Source organism: Aulonocara sp. 'chitande type north' Nkhata Bay, linkage group LG2 (genome assembly GCF_057382095.1).
Source record: "Aulonocara sp. 'chitande type north' Nkhata Bay isolate Kocher_YH1m ecotype deep benthic linkage group LG2, A_spYH_male_GT1.1, whole genome shotgun sequence".
In the NCBI taxonomy this organism is placed as follows: Eukaryota; Metazoa; Chordata; class Actinopteri; order Cichliformes; family Cichlidae; genus Aulonocara; species Aulonocara sp. 'chitande type north' Nkhata Bay.
In genome coordinates, this window is record NC_141345.1 from 3644052 (window position 1) to 3661876 (window position 17825).

General features: G+C 38.2%; 1 protein-coding gene across 4 annotated transcripts in view; it reads right to left on the reverse strand.

The window, feature by feature from the left end:
• fgf13a (fibroblast growth factor 13a) overlaps positions 1 to 17825 on the reverse strand; it is a 100227-nt gene that overhangs the window by 24348 nt on the left and 58054 nt on the right. The window contains exon 1 of one of the 4 annotated variants that reach the window (XM_086302439.1): positions 1366 to 2403. The exons of 2 other annotated variants lie outside the window; for them this stretch is intronic. In XM_086302439.1, the coding sequence (XP_086158565.1) occupies positions 1366 to 1555 (190 nt within the window). In that variant the 5' untranslated portion in view covers positions 1556 to 2403. Of the gene's footprint in view, positions 1 to 1365; positions 2404 to 3865; positions 4028 to 17825 lie in introns of those variants that run through there. One more of the 4 variants, XM_086302452.1, reaches the window with a different exon arrangement.

The window sequence follows — 17825 nt, forward strand, 5'->3', positions numbered from 1 at the left end:
ATCTGTTGAAAGCCTTGTGTTCTTTTGACCGTGTTCATCAAAAGTATGGTCTTAAAAAAATGATAGTTTTAAATATTAAATCTGTTTTGCCTGTCTGAGTTACATTAGTGTCTGATAAGTGCTAAGTGCTCTTCAGTCTTTGGTTACTGTCCCAAGTGGAGTGTCCTTTACTGTTGTTAACCACACCATTCAGCTGTCCTATCATCTCATCCATCTTTCAGTGCTGTGATCACCAGCCTTACTAAGGTTGCTTTCGCTGCGCCAGGGTTTATTCAGTCTATAGAGTGGGGATAGCGTAATAATTGTGGTATAAAACTTTGCACAAAGACATAAAGGAGCCTAAATGCATTAGCTCTACAGCCGCATGTACATATAATGTATTTCCTTAAAGATGAGGCACCATATACCTGCCAAAAAGACAACACCCATTGCTTTCCCTACAGGATAACTGGAAATTGGATGTTAGAAAGATGCACAAACTGCAGGATAGTCAAAGTGTTATATAACCGCATGTCTTAACTTTCAGGTGAATTATACACAGAATTACAACAACAACAACTTGAAAATGAGTGAATTGGATAGAATAAAGTGGGAAGAAAATACAGAGATGAACGTTGTAAGGCTATAGGGTCATACCCACAAACATAAGGAGACTGTTTGCAAGATGTGATGCCACTGCAATAATGCAAGAAATTGCAGCCACTTTGGACTTGGATTTACATCTCACAGTAGAACTACATACCTAAAATACAGGAAATTCTTAAAAATACTGTATCTGCCAATGCTTTTATTCCTGCTGGATAAGTTTCAACAACAAAGCATTTGGCAACAGCATGCAGGAAATATTATTTGGAGCTAATTGTGAGGTTTGCTTAAAATTCTAAATGAAAGTTGGGACCTGCTTATTTAAATGTGTGCATCTGAAGTTTAATATTAATCTGTTTTTAAGTTCTGCCATCCTGGAAACCAAATATTATATCCATTTTGGAAACTAAAAAGAGTGAAATTTATATTACTTTTGATGGAGTGATTATCCAGATTAATTGGAACAGTAAATCTTATTAATTTGTGACAGTGAAGTCTTATGTGATTGATCACCTAAGCCTTTTTTACATCTAGTTCAGTAGATAGGCAACGAGCGATTGGTTTGATTTATTATTTGAGATGCAAGGCGACTTCTGTGTTGATACACTTGATAAGCATGCCTTTCAATCTTGCACCAACTTTTTCATCCATCTTTTCCGAGAAAGTGAGCGTTACATAGTAAATATCTTTTTTAACTGCAAAAAATGGCACTCGTAATAAGAAAGGTGATGATCAGAGTGATCAAAAATGTGAGAGCCTGATGAAATTGGAACAACAGACCTGGTCGTCTCCTTCGCCTTTTCTTGGAACCAAAGAGTTTGACTCGTGAAAAAACGTTCAGTCGACTTGGTTTTTCACAGCTTCCTTTGGTTTTACTGGGGCTGCTAACGCAACGGCAGGCATTAGACTTCTCCCGCTCCCTCGCCTGCCTTTTCTGCCTTATGAGGGAGCTGGCAATCGCTGCCGCCATAGCCAGTTTGGCAGCTCTCTGGGGGAAAAACTTCCTGAGAAACGGGGAAGATATCACCCCCTTTGAATCCAAGAGATTGAGGGGAAATGTCCAGAATCCGATGCAACAACAACAACGATGTGTTAAATATGGGCTACTATAGAGCTTTCAAAGTGCACTCTAGTGAAAATGGAATAGTCCCAGGGGTGCAGCGAAGATGGCTAGATGATGTCCACATGGATCATTTTGATCATTAATTTAGTCGCTTTTCAGAAACTGTCCGTTGTAGCCTCGAGAAAAAAGTGAAACGTAACGAAAAGGATAAAAAACAAACGTTCCATCCGAAGCTGTACAAAGACTTTGGTCTCACAGCACATTGCATCTTCTTCCGAATGTATCATTTTCTCGGTATCACAACAAATGCGCACAAATACAGTTTGGTGAGCAGTTTTCCGCTAAACTACATGGTCGCACACATGGTAGTCGTGAATGAAGCTCGCTGCGTAGTCATAGGATGGAAACACCTGTTTGCAGACGCCTGGGGAGTGTGCAGTGCTCGTTATCTGATTTCCCTAATCTCTTGCTGTAGCTGCTACTGTTAAGAAAAAACAACAACAACAACGAGAAAAACAAGGAAAGGAAAAAGGATTCAGACCGCTTTCGCAGATGATGTAAACGAATAACAACAGAGATCTCATTGTTTTTCTCTTTTTTGTTGAATCGAAGCAAGACAAGGTAACAGCAGGAGCTCCCTCATTCTGGGTCAGTATCCGAGACCGGCTCAACCACAAACTCAGCTGATCTACCGAGAGCATCCCACCTACAACCAAGAGAATGAGCAGTGGGGAGGAGGGAGAGGACGGGGAGTCTAACTGGTGAGACACAAACCAAGTCAGTGTGCACACTCACACACGTTTGACTTAAAGTAGTGATAATTCATATTAGGAGAAAGGTACGTAGACGTGTGGAGGCGGAAAGTCCAGAGAGAAAGCGAAAGAGAGCGAGAGAGAGAGAGAGAGAGAGAGAGAGAGAGAGAGAGAGAGAGAGAACGAGTAGATGAAGAGAGAGAGAGAGAGAGAGCATATTAGAGACCTTTCTGGTTTCACTTGACAGAAGTGAACAGAAAGTTACTCAAAAACTACCAATATAACTCATTTTCCCCTATGGAAATATGAGAAAACAGCATGTGAAAAATAAATCCCGTATTTTAAACTGAGGAGAGAACGAACTCCCAGCCACATACTACTTGAATTATATGCATTTTATACATTTAAAGTTGTAGTATTATTAAATATTTGTTATTTCCAATGCCCACCTAAAGGTGCAGATGACTGTAAAGAATAAAACCGTCAACTGTTCAGTTAATGTAAAATGAAAATAATGTATTAAGACCCAACCAACAAAATGACAGTAGATTAACCATCAGCATGTATCCTTAAAATGTCATAAATCCTCACTTAACACTAAACATCAAATTGAACAAATTGAAATCACCCCAATCTAAAACCCTTTCCACCAACATCGTGGTGAAATTTTCATTTCTTAATGTTACAGGAGCTACAGGTGAATTATGAATTGACTTTATGAAAATCGAAACTTAGTGTCAAACGTAGTGTCAGAAAAAAAAACCGTAGTCTGGAATCTAAAGCTGAAAACAACTTGCCACGGTTTTGTTGTTTTCAAGCCTGACTTACAGCGTCCGTTGCTTTACTGAGAATATTTAACAGACTAACCAATGCTGCCATCTAGAGTTCTCAAGAAAATATTTTTTTAAGTAATTAATATTTTATTTATATCCACTGCTTTATAAATGAGACCAGTAGGCCTAACACACGTCAAGTTTATAACTAGCGTTGAATAAATATGAGTTTGCGCATAACTAAGTGTAAAATCTGGGGAAGTAGAAGTGCAATAAAATCAACTGAAAGGCATTTAGAATTAAGCTCGACAGAGTATAACCCCTTTTTTTCATAATTCTGAAAATAACTCGCTTAAAAATACCACATTTGAAAAAAGTTTGTTCAAACAAGATAAAATCAGTGAAGCACATAAGCGAAGATGAGATCCCCAGACCTTTTTATGTGTGTGTTGTTGTTGTTTTTGGAGCGATCTCCACTTCAGCACCATGGACAGCAACTTAAATGCAGTAGGATACAAATAAATGGACCAAATAGACCAGACGACAAAACACAATAATCGACTTTACTAGAAACTCTTTTACAAAAAAAGAGAGAAATAAATACGAGTTTAGTCCCAATAATTAAAGATAATTGCTTTTTCTTTTCCTTTTTTCAAAGCAGCATAAATTCTAAAACAAAATAAACAGCCTACCTGAAACTGATTTTCTCAAGGGAAAAGTCATATTTTCTCAACAGCGTAGCCAAAGCAGTGACTTGGATACTTGCAGTCCTTGGGTGGTGAAGTGAAGGCGAGTAGACGATATATTCAGCAAAGTTCAAACCATTGTCAGACAACTGTCAGAGGCGTAGTGAAAGAAAAAGCATCGAGGCGTGGCCACCAACAGGAAGATCGTTATAGGACATTAGCGACAGGCCATTATGACTTCTAAAAAGCTCATTAAAGATTAATTTAGAGGTCTTTTTTGTGCGCCAAAAACGTACGTGTATTCAATGTATTGCTCCGCTCGGAGGGGAAGTCGGACGAGCGGGGAGCAGATTGAAGACAAATGAACAAAAAAACGCAGGCGAAGCTTGTACTTCCTTCTTGGGGCAGTGCAGACTGTTCTCATATTACAAAGAAATGTGTAAAATGATCCGATAATGCATTGACTAAACCTGTTATACAGGCCTGTCTACTTTCGACGGAAAAATATCGATAAGCATTCAGCAGAGACAACAGTACACATTAGACAAAGTGTATTTTGTCCGTATTTGCACTCAGTTCCTTGAAACTGTTCCTTTCTCAAAATGCCCAGTAACACTGAGGCTGACCAAATATAAGATGGGATTGTTATTCATTATTGCAGTATACATTTCTCTCAGTGCAAACCACGAAGCATGCTCTATTGGTTTAATTATACCATTTAATTTGGGTCAAAGTACAGCAAAATACAGTGAAAAGGGACTTGATCGCGAACGGGCCTAAAACCGAGAGCAGAGTGACGAGAACTACAACCTGAGTGATGAGGGCAGTGTACCCTGACTGACCATGTGCGCTTTCTTAACACTAGATGGAGCAAGTGGCCAGGCTATGGGGCAATCAATGCACCCGAAAGGGAAAAACCTACATTTGTCTTTGTAAGTGATTTTAAATTTAGTATACAGTAATAGAGAAACACTTAAGCTCTAATCTAAACTTAAATCCATAATGTAATAAGATGGAGTATGTCTATACTATTATACCAGACATGCCCCCATATTTTAAGGGCCAGTAATTGTCTCCTTTTTCTCCTTAAGGCATAGTTACATTTAAAATCAACACACTACAACTGACTTATACTGTTGTTGTTGTTACAAACAATATGGAATATTGTAAGATTACACCTTTAGCTACTACAGATTATTTAGTTAAATGAAATACCTAACACCAACATGGCGAAACAAACAAATCATCAAGGTCAAGAGTGCAAAAAAATGAAAAAAATCATAGTAAGTCTTCCCTAATGAAATTCATATATAAATAGATTTCAGGGGTTTTGTGGGCCCTGAATCAGAAAATATACATTTACTGGGAGGTGGAGTGAAACAATTATAACCGTGTTACATTACAGTGGTCTGCTAGAAAAGCTTGGATACCATAATTCACATGGATATTAGTGAGTTTGACACGTACCACCCACTAGAACATTCGTGCACACTAAGCACACCCACCATGATAAAAGCACTCCCAGACAGGAACAGCCTCTCCCAACTGGAAAATGTGCCATCACACTACAAAAATAGCTCTGAAGCGACTTGAGGAATTGATCCAGCCTCCAAACCCCCCAGATCCCAACTTAGTCTGGACGTTTCTGAACAAGATGGATTCACAGGGGCACCACCTTGCAACCTAGAGAGCCCAAAGAATCTGATGTGTCCTAGGCCCAAAAACCACTGTAAACCCACAACCCTGTGTCCACGTCCGATTGATTGAGAATTGTTTGAGAAAAAGAAGGAAAACTTGCACAATACATATTAGGTAATCACTTTGATTGCTTTGATAGATAACTGTAAATTGTTCGCACTCAGTTACAATATACTGATTTACAAGAGAGGGGCTCAAATGGGGTGAGAGTTGAAAATATTTAATTTTTCCATTCACCATCTTCAATGTGCTTCATAGATAGCTCAATATAATGGTCTAGAAACAAAACTAACCTTTAACCTCGCATGTTCTAACAGTATAGGACTGCTAACAAAATATAATTATAATATTAACATATTATATCAGTAACAAATACCCTTTAGAGGGTCATTATCTGTATAGCAGTTTGCACCATAATGTATGCTAGCTGTAGGGGACATTTTCACTGTGATTAATATCGCAATGCAAAACCAAATATTGGCTGTTGTAATCAATTCTGCATACTTTTCATATTTCCTTTCATTTCCTTCCTCCTCACTTGAAAGGCTAAGCTTTTTAAACAACAGAATTACAGATACAGACAAGAAATATTTTACGTTGAAAATGTGAATTAACATACTGTAGCTATGCTGTGGTTGTCAAGAAGCATTTTGTGATTTTTATCTTTACTTTACTTACTTTACTTTGTAATACTGTACGCAACAAAGGACTAACTAAATAATGAAGCAACTAGTTAAGCTGATCGGACTTGGCATGGTCTGTGACTCTTGCAAGTTAAATAGGAGTAGTTTATAAGTGAAACGTTACAATATACTGTATGTTTAGGAGATTTGCTGAATATTAATATGCACAGTATTGTACATGCCATAAAAACAACTCAATCACAGTGGGAAAGGGGAATATTAAAACTCTGTCCAATCTTATTTATACAATGCAGCATACATTACCCACATCTGGTACTATCCAAAGCCTCTAATTCTGCCCATGGGTAAACACAGAACAGCAGCTTTCACCAATAATCTCACGTTTTGCGTCAGTTGTCCTACTATTGATAAAGCCAGACCATCACTCAAGCAAACAGTGTTGCAAATCTGGAGATGACTGGATTTATCACTGACAGTTAGCAAGACAGAGTGAGGTGATGAGAGTCGAGCTGCTGTGTACAAGCACACGAGATACAAAGAAGGTCCCTCTTGCTGTAGTGCTTATCTTTGTAGCAGCCCTTCTATGAAGGAAAGGTGGGATTGGGTGTGGGGATGTGCAGTGGCACAATAAACAATGCTAACAATAAAATAAAGTTATATTTTATAATGCTTCTTTAAATCTTGAATCCATCATTTTTGTTTGAGAAGATATTTCAGAATAAAACATACCTCTACTCCACTTTTGTCTTTGTATACTGTATATATATAAATATTTTTTTTGTAGGACAAAAGTGCAATATAGCTGTACTGTGCTCATTTGAAGTCTTGCTCTCATGAATTATGCTGTCATAAAATCAACAGATTGGCGATAACACAGCAATCTCTGGCTTTTGTCCAAATGCAAAATCTGTTCCTTTCTCAACAACAGAAAGAAACAGAGTGACCTCTGTAAACAACACCTATAGACACAGTAAATAAGACAAGTCAGTAAAACACAAGGGCACACACAAACACAGAAGCTGTCTGTCTGTGTATGTGTTTGGATGCTCGTGTAGCAGTATGCCCTGGGTACATTAATTATTGTAGTGCCCCAGAATGCCAGTCTACTGTAACCTCCCTGGGGCACCTTGCCTCTGCTTTGCCCACACACATGCATTCATACACAAAGGAAGACTGAGAAAATAGCTTAAAATAGCTAAAAACATACAACTTTGATAGTATCTGTCACAACTGTAGTAATGCAGAGTCTATAGGGTAGTCTGCCTGCACCAGAATCTTAGAACAGAAAACATACAGCATACTTTTTCCCCATTTCCTTTAATTTTCTGTAATATACGTAAATGTTTACATTAATATCTAGATTATCTTTACTTATATTTAAACTATAAAAGATGTTTAAAAGCCAGGACTTGGGGGGGGGGGGGGGGGGGGGGGGCAAGAATGTTTGTCCTGTGTATACATGTAACTGTCCAGCAACCACAAAAGAAACCCAAAGGGTCACCCTAGTGCTCCATCATCTCTGGCAAAAAAGGGTTAAACATCAGAGGAAAACTAGAAGATAGCGTGTGTATTCCCAAGGTTGAGTGCTGTGTTAACCTTTATATTATTAAATATCACCCAACAATTAAAGCTATCTCAGCTTTTTAATAACCCAAGGCTGTCATGATAACACCTAGCTCTTAATCATTTTTTCAAATTGTGAAAGAAAATTGGCCTCCAAGGGCAAACACTGAAAAAACTACAGCGGTTAACCTTGCCAGTGGTGTTTAATAGTGGGCAAAGTTGCATGGTACGATGTGCTACTGACTGTATAAAGATATTTAATGTCAAAGTAAATTGTTATCTTCACGCACCATTTCAAATGGCAATAAGAGGATATTTAACCTTTTTGTACAGCGCGAGGGGATTAAGTGAAACATTATAAGGGAGACAGGAACAGTCTCATAAGCTCAGAGGGTTGCTGCTCTAATCATTTAGCTCTTTGGCAACATTCTCCTGGCTTTCTGCTCTTTGCGTGCGTGTGGGTAACAGTCACTCCACTCCAACAGCAGCTTGCAGCATGCTAGGCCACCAGTGCCATAGTGATACCACGCATTGCCATGGAGACCGCACATACGTAATAGGGTGTGTGTGTGTGTGTGTGTGTGTGTGTGCCTGTGTGTGAAAGAGAGACAGTGAGAGAGAGAATGGGGGTTGGGTTTTACAGAAAACTATCATTCACTCAATGTTTCAGTAGAGCATGGTTCTACAAGTCAGTCATGGGTGACTGGCAGACCCATAGCAATAATCGCGTGATCTCTCCAACTCTTTCTGAACCAGAGGGCTGTGCTCACTGTATGAAACCAAGGAGTCGGTAGACTGAAACTAGAGGACAATCTATTATTCCTTCCCGTGGATGATTCAGGATCATGTCTAAAGCCCCACCATGGGAACCAATATCTATTTTTTCACAAGCTTATATGCTAAAACATTTCCACAGTGGCTGTAATGCCTAAACAGCTGATGCAATTTGAAAAAGTTTGCACCTCCGTTAGAATTATTAAAATGGTGTCGTAGTCCAAATATTTATAGACCCAAGCGCCTTTTTCACTGTCTTTAAGTAATTTACATTAATTGACAAGGTATGTTTGCTTTTAGTTGGAGTGAAAATACGATAAAATATATATTTTTAAACATCTAAAAGGCATTAAGAAGATCATCTCTGAGCTTTTTCCAAGTCTGCTTCTCATTAAATCACCAGTTCCATCTCCACCTCTCTTTTAAATGCTAAAGCTAATTAGGAACAGACGGAATGCCTGGCATTTGTCAGCTAACCTCTCCCCTTTTGTACAACAACCATCTTCAAAGTCTTTATCTGCTGATTAGCACTGCCATATTTCCTCTCACACAGATGACTACTAAGCTTTTTTGTACCCAAGTGACAGGAAAATAATTCTAATTCATATATCAATGGAAGCTAAATATGGCAGTGAGACATAGGACCTGAGCACTCTGCCAGACACTTTGTGCCTGTTTGTTTGATAGCAATACAGATAGATGTGGAGATTCACTCCTGGGTAATTGCCATCATTTAGATGTTTATTTGCATTCTGAAAATTTGCAGCTAAACGTGAGGAATAAAATTAGACAAAGATTGTAATTGTGATTTTCAAATAATATGACATTGATATTTGTGATGTTATTTAATTAAGTATTTAACTTATATTAACTATTGAATATAACAAATGCTGCCATTGTGATGGTACAAACAGCACAGAGATTAGGCCATCTTTCTGCTTTTTACTGAGTGTTTAACTCATTTAGTTGTCTGATTTGTAGAGAAGAAATATTATATTTTTAGAGTCAATTACAGCCTTTCATTCAAATTAGGAAGGATGCAATGCTTAAGTTTTTAAAAATAAAATGACTGACCTTGAGGTGTATAATACGTCCCGATTAAAAATCCTCTTCAGTGTGTGACAGTTTATATGTTTGTTTAGACATAACATGTCCTTTACAGATGTTTGATATACTTCACAAAAAAAAAACACAGAATAATACAAAGAATACACTGTTGGATCTGTTTCTCTGACTGTAGCTGTCACTTGTTAATTTACATTTAGACAAATTAACAAGTGACAGCTTTCGCTGGGAGCATACTCAGGGCTTTCATGTTCTCTGACCTTTGCTCCTATTGTGCCTCAAAATGTGAGCACATGCCTCTGTTCCAGTCTGAGCATATGTGTGTACAATATGTGTGTAAAGGTTCCTAGGCTGTAATGATGTGGCAAAATCTCTGTCATGGTGTAAGAAATAGCAGCATCCTGCTCTGGATGACTAATGGGGCAAATGTTCCCTCATTATTTCAGCACATATATAAATATGAAACGATTAGCTAAAGAGACTACCAGTTTTCTTGTCCTCTTACCCTTACTTCTTTTCGGACTTCAAAGATGAGGATGATTGCTGATGATTTGCTAAAAAATCTCCAAGTCACAGACCCTGAAGACCTTAGAGTTAAATCATGCCAATAAAAAAACTCATTAACCAGCTCTGGCATGCCTTATTTGACCCTCAAGGTGCTCTAAGCAGGTTTGCAGAAAAGTAGGATGTATGAAAAATGTAAATTGAAATGTAGCATCTATGTTTTACGCTGGCACATATTTGTGCAGTGTATGTAGATGAGTCATGCATTGCATGACCCTGCAGTTTTCAGGTCCCACGTGAATTATGGCTGAATCATAACTAACTCTGCCGGAGGCAAAGGAGAGGTTCTTAAAAGCTTCAGTGACAGATTGCTGTGCACGGAGTCCTAAGCAATGTGACTGTGAATGTTAAAACTGCAGAAACTGTTCTTACAAAAATAAAGCTATAATACAATAATCATTTAATAAACTGCACTCAGGTCAGGTTATATGAAATAAAGTTTAGCTCCAGAGGAATGTGGAGGACCAAGTTCATAGCAAATCACAGGCTTAGATTAATATAAAATACCATATATTATTTTTAAGTCTTTTTTTTCTTTCATTAATACTTAACTCCACATTGCTTTTCAGTTGGCCATTTAAGGCAGGGTACTAGGAAGAAAAGATTATACACCATGATTTAGATGTGCATCAACTTGAATATACTTCTAGCTGGCCAAAACTAATAGGAGTCTCTAAATGCCTGTTATCAGAACAAAGTCCAGCATCTGTCCTTGCCAGCATCACAACAGGAGTTAGCTGGAGGAGGGAATCAAGTGCAGGAGATGCTCCCTTGCCAAAACGGATGGTTGAACAGTCACATGGGTGAATCATAGCTAGATAAGTCAGTCGAAGCCCTTGGGCAATATCCATCATGATGAGACAGCTACGAGAAGATGGAAAGAAAATAAATGACTAAAACACTTTGATTTTCTTTCAGCTAATCTCCCCTTCAGTACCCTGAAAATGGGCTCCTGTCAAAGTGAAGAGGGACATCTGGTATCAAACATGGGATATGCAATATTAGTGGCTTCACTCGTCTTCTAAAGTGATGGGTAAGCCACCGTACTGTACATACATGATATTTCCCAAATAAGCAAAATTGCACATTACATAAAGTGACTTATAGAGCATGAGATTTACAGCTTTCATACTACATGTTGGATGAACATAAATATATCATTAACTGCTATTTCTATGGAACAGTGACCATGGTGCTCATTGAGATATGAAACCAACCAAGACGTTTTTTAGCCGATCAATAGAGAGTAGCGCGTGTCTGAAAGAGGATATAGAGAACTCGAGGATGTATGTTGCAGAGTTTCTGAAAGTTTGTATAAAAAGCTTCATGCTAATTATACCCCATCAAGTAGGAGCAGTCTTCGTCCCAGAATACTGTAAGTGAAGTGATGTTGTCCTACATAGTTTTTTCTCCAGTACGACACATCAAGGATGAGTATGGAGTGTGATTAAAAGCATCATCTCAGACACCGGCTGGCTTAAACTGTCTGCTTACTGATGGAGACACAAAGAAAAGCTCAGAGTCTGGCAGAGCTCAAGGTCATGCTTCCTTCTTTTAAGAGTTGCTAACTTTAGACACATTTATTTTCTTGAAGGATGGGCTCTGTCTAAAAACAGATGATGAAAGCAAAAACATTTCTATTGATTAAGCTAAAACTACACTTACACCTAATATCGTGTCGCGATTTGTAAATTAAAAGATTAACTCTTACTTGAGATAAAAATGTTTTCTTGTCTTGTGTTTTTTAATAAGGAAGAACACTGATAATTGTCTGTATCTTTGTCATTTTGTGGCAACTTGTCTCTGTTTTTATAAGTTTGAGTTTTATTTTGTAACTGTGTTTTGTGTTTATACGTCCCTCTTTTCTTTTGCTTCCTTCACAGCTCTGTGTATACCATTTTCAATGTACACTCCCACCTTCTTTGCACTTTTTTTCCAGAAGTTATTAAGGAACTCTTTTATTTCACTATCTGTCAATTTGCCTGCAAGGAGATTTTTTAGCATTAATCAGGTCTCTGTCCTTAGAAAACCCCACTAACTGGCATCAAGAATAACTGAACATTATGCAATGAGGTCAAATGTGCAGTGCAGCGAACTGGATGTGAACAATATGAAGCTCAATTTAGTCTGGCCACGCACTCTGGGTTTCTAATGCACCTGATACATGTCCTCATGAAAGGTCTTGGTTTTTCATTTCCCTGGGGGGAAGCTGCGGTGCAGTGGCGTGTCATGAAACCTCATTAAGGTTCATAGACAGGAAAGATCAAAAGAATGGCTCTTGTCGTGCATACAGTAAGTGATGAGTGGTTGTACTGTATATGGCATCCCAATTATTATTAAAATTATGATAGTGTTTACAAAAGATCCGAATGTATGTGAACATGCCAGTGTGATTGCACGGTGTCAGATTAGGATGGATTTTTTCAGTTTACTTAAAAGTGTTAGAAGGAACAGATTGACTAAGCTGAAAATGACATGACAGGGGACATGAGTCAACTGATGGAAGTGGGTGGGTAAATAGGTCATGTTCCCTATCCAACACAGAGTCTCTCAGCTTTCAGTTCCATACCCCCATTCCTGTTAGTGAAGTTAGCACATAGAAAAATCAATGTAAGCATAATGAAAATGAATGGCAGTGGGCTAGTGTTTGACATATACTGGTGGGAGGAACCCTACACAGAAAAGATGGAACAAAACAAAACACTAAAGCAGCAGTGGTGCTCTGTGGTCTGAAGCAGGCATATATCAAAGAACAGAATTAGATTTGGAGAATCATACCAAAGTCTTCAGACAAGATTTTTTACATTACATGCTGAGTGGTCAAGTAAGGAGTTTTTAGCAACCTTTAAACCTGAACAAAAGTGTCAAAATAAAGCAGATTTAAGGGTGATAGCATGTTTTTTAAGTGTGAATTGTTCTAAAGAATCAGAAAAAATGTGTTAAATAATAAAGGACAAACTTATGTGTGCTAAAGCTACACTAATAATTAGCTGTTCACAATTTTTCCCAAAGTATTGTTTTCTAAGAACTATAAATTAGACTATTTGGTAGCAATGACATGCTGGCCTGACTTCACTCAACATGCTCTTATATTAATAAGAAGTCTCTTAGTACTGCTGAATCATATTTGTAGCACAGACCATGGGGAAAAGGCCACTGGAGAATCTTAGCATGACCTGCGACATGCACCATCATCCTGGGTCAATGTGTGTGTTTGCAACTGAGGAGATAACATCAGGAGATTATAACATATTAACCAACGCTTTGGCAGTCGTAGCAGATTAGGGAAGGGATGTTTTGTTGGACTGGCCTGATGTGGTGATGGTTTATGTGTGATGTTCAGTGCTGCTGATGGACTGCCTCACTGTCTATGTGATTGCTACCCATTACATCATTCTGTGGCCTGTGACATCCTACTCACACACATCAATAGGGACAAGCAAAGCGTACACTCATCATACCTACTATTCATCATACACAGAAGAAGCACTCGTGTTATTACAATACACGAGCGGTGCCTCTCAGTTGATTTGGCTGCAAACAGTGCCCACTTGTACACAAAAAAACTAGCCGATTGGATATTTATCAATGTACTACCAACCTGCGTTAATGCAAACAGTTACAGCTTTTGCTACTCCTGTTCAGATACAGAAAAAACAGGCGGTGAGAGAGTGGTGAGGTCATGTCCCACTTCCTGCATTAACAAAAAGTAATGTAAGCTATTATTAGTGGAGGAGCACTGAATCTTTATTAACCTCATTCACATACGATGAATGACTAAGCCCTCTGCAAATAGTAAACAAAAGTGGATGGATTCTAGTTGAATAATGGAAGGTAAAACGGTACTAAGTTTTAACATTTCCTTCTTTCCTTTTTTGTAATTCTAAAAACTGGTACTGTTTGTACTGTAGATGCTGGATGGGAGGGCTCAACTTGTGTGCAACACAGCTTGCAAAACAATTGTAGAAATCCTGGGAGGCAGATGCTGTGCTGTATGTGGTTCTGGGAGCGGGGGGAGGTAAGGCAAAATGCAGCTGGCGGGTCAATGAAGCAACAGCAGAATGCACTAAGGCTCGGAGAAGGCTTTGGGGGGATATGGCAGAAGTCTGCACTGGGTTGCCTCAGCAAGACAAAGCTTGGTTGACCAGTCTGTCTTTGATGTCTGCACATATGTATTTGCATGCACATCTGAATCCTGCATTATTTGGTCAGCATTTGACAGCTGAGGTTAAGCACATCCAAAGAGATTCAACATCTCTGTGCTGCTGTTTATTCAGTCCAATGCACTGACCTGTCCCTCTTGGTGACTTACATGCCTACTGGAAAATTAGATTTCAGGCTTCAATAATGACTTCACAGCATACTGATGTAAGATACCTGACAGAGGTTATGTGCTTGTATGTAGGAGCAATGGGGGGGGTGACAAGCTTGAATGACATAGGAGCACTACACTCTGCTGAAACATGTTGAAGGCTACTGGTTTGTATAGCAAGGCCTTCAAGTTACCTACATTTCTGAGTTTATTTTATAAAGACACACCACATAATTAAGAAGCACTGAACATCTTAAACCTGAAGTAGCATGCAACCACTAAATCTATAGATATCTACAAGTCTAGGATACCAATGTGAACACCCAGTTTGATGCAGTATCATGATTAAATCGATGATTTGACAATTTAAGCCTTTTTTTTTTAAACTACAGCTGGTTCCTCAAAACTCTGGAGGAGATAGTCATATCTACACTGTGCTGACTTGGAATTAAAATGTCAACTGTGGAATGCTCTAAACACTTTCCAGACATAAACTCCACTGAAAAGAAGGTAAACAAACAACCTGTCTCAGATTTGTGCAGCACCCCAAAATACAACAAAAGAAATTGTGAAATGGGGGTTGCATTAAATGCTTAAGTCTCAGTTCCCTATAATCCCTTTTGATTAAATGTTCTTAAACGTCAGCTTACAGCACCAACTTTTCTGCAACATTTGGCAATATCACTACACATAGTACACCCTCTGTATGTGAAGGACAGCAAAACTTTTCTAGTCCTTAATCTGGTTTTGTCTGCCTCAACGGAATTGCCAAGTCATCTTAGGGGGATGGCAGGCGACATGATGGGAACAATTGGGTGTCTGTATGAATCTTACCCAATATTAGCCTTGGATGGCAAGCTGGCACATTACTTGGTACCCCTGAGAGTAAACACTCAAGGGTTTTACATAACCCCGCCAGCTCCCAAGATGACCCTCCAACCGTCTCTACTTGTCTATTGTTCTTTCAGTCTCAGCTGTTGCAATGTTTCAGCACTTGTAGTGTAGTGCTTCTGCAGATTAGATTAGATCAGAAGGTCTTAGGAGCTTTTAGTGTCTTTAATGGTAATCACACTTTTTTTGACAGTCATCAGTTTGCCACAACTGATGATTTCTGATAAATATATTTTAAAATGATTTCACTCTGTAAATACCGATCAGATCCTTCAGAAAGAAAAAGCATCCAACCTCAGTTTATTTAGTTATTATTCAGTATTCAGCTGAGTGTCTGAACTCAGCAGTAAAACCTGTCTAATACTAGACCTTTAAAACATATATGTTTATATGCATATTTTTAAGCATATAAACATAATATTAAATAACATGCTTAAAAAAAGCACATTTGGTTATCAGACACTTGAAATCAAAGGTTAAAAGGGGTTGGAACAATCTGGACAATCTGGCACATTCAGTTAATGAGCAATTAAATCTGGAGGCAGGTTAATGCATGTTACTGTCACATGAATACTGCAGCCTGGCATTCTTTCCCGTGATGGCATGGGGATATGCTCTATTACCAAGAAAATAATGACATCCCACAGCATGGGGTCACCCTCAACACATCCGCTTTCTCTCCTTATCCCTCTCAAGCGATCATGGTGCAGATGTGATTTAAGTTGCGATTGTAGTACTAATGTACTCATGTTATGAGTGTAATTTGTTTTTGTTTTGCAGTTACAACAGTAACTAACTATATATAAAACTACAGCTAACGTTTATAATTTACTGTATATAATTTCTACATACCAATAATAGAATGTAGAAAAACTTGCTGAAGCCAGAGTCAATGAGGGCTAAATAACACCACAGAAAATTAGTGAACTTGTTGCTGTGGGTGCAAAAGGAAAAAAGAAAAAAGCTACAACTGTAGGTAAAAGGAGAAGGTTTAAACACTAATTTTTTGTTTTTTGTCTCACATCTAGGAGGATACAGGTAATTTAACTTTTGTTTTAGCTCTAAGAGTAAACACAAAGAAAAAATGGACACAATAAGGACGGTTGGGCAGTCTCTACCAGTGAATCCCTGTGCTATGACTTGGCAAGGGGAACAAGCTATTGAATAACTAGCAGTGCCATGCTGCAGTGCTGGCAGAGGACCAAATACAGTATAGTGTGCAGTGTATTGATTTTGACTGGTATTGTTTGAGGTTATTATGTAGTGGCAGAAAAATTGTAAAATAAAAGCAAAAAAAAGAACAAAAAAACACGATTTCCATCCAGGCTCCATTTAGAATATATGTATTGTCCATTTGAGTATTTTGCTTCAGATTCCAATGTGGGATTTAAATTTAATCTCAGCTGCTATCAATAACAACAACGCTTTCAAAGATGCAAGGCTCTCAAACTGTTATAGCTTATTTTCTCATAATTATCTAAAAAAATATAAAAAAAAGGAAAAGGAAAACAATTTAAGGCGCATTAAGAAAATCGACCCCTGCACTGTTTGTTTTGGCAAGAGCAACTTATTTTTTAATTCACAAATCACCAACTGCCAGTTTTTAAATATATATTATTAGCATAGCAAGGCACTGTAAACTGAAGAAGCGATGATCTGTATAAAGTGCAATGTTTACCAATACAAGAAGGAAGAGAATGAACTTGTGTCGTATAGAGGCACAGTTTTTCAGTTGTAGTTGTAGATAAGGTCACAACAGCATCACAGAAGCAGCCTGTTATACTACTTAAAAACAGAATGTTTTTGAACTGTTAATATATTACATCCACTGAACATCTTCTCCTTCTCTCCAATAAGTGACACTAATTTGTGTATATCTGTAATCTCCATCCTGGCAGCTGTCAGAAGCTAATTTGCTCGCTTCTCATTAATGTGGTGCTGACTCAGCAGCGTGCCTCATTGCCCCCATTAAATAGCTTAATGCTTGTTTACTCTGAGAAAGATGTACACACTGCTTGTGTCACAGTTACTTTAACGTGACTCCTCTAGTGTGTGGTTTAGACTCAGATTGTAGTCAAACATGAACTTTAGTGAATAAAACAAAGTCCATTAATGACATAAGCTGGGATATTAGTGTCAAGCTGGGTGAAGAAGTCAGGCAGTGATGGGAACTACTGACTTCATTAGACCGACTAATGTGTGCCGGGCAATAAACAGACGTGAGAAATTAAAACAGACCGTTTCTGCTGTCCTTGGACTGCATGAAATAAACAACTAGTATTTGTCAATTAATTACGATTTAGCATCTTTTATTTGCCAAACCTCACTTTAATTTACACAATATGAAAAAAAAAATCATATACTGACTAAAATAAAGCCTTTTCTCACAAAAGTATGTTGCTCTTATCCACTTTTTCTTCTAGTCTCTGTTAGAATTCTCTGCAATCAACAGGGA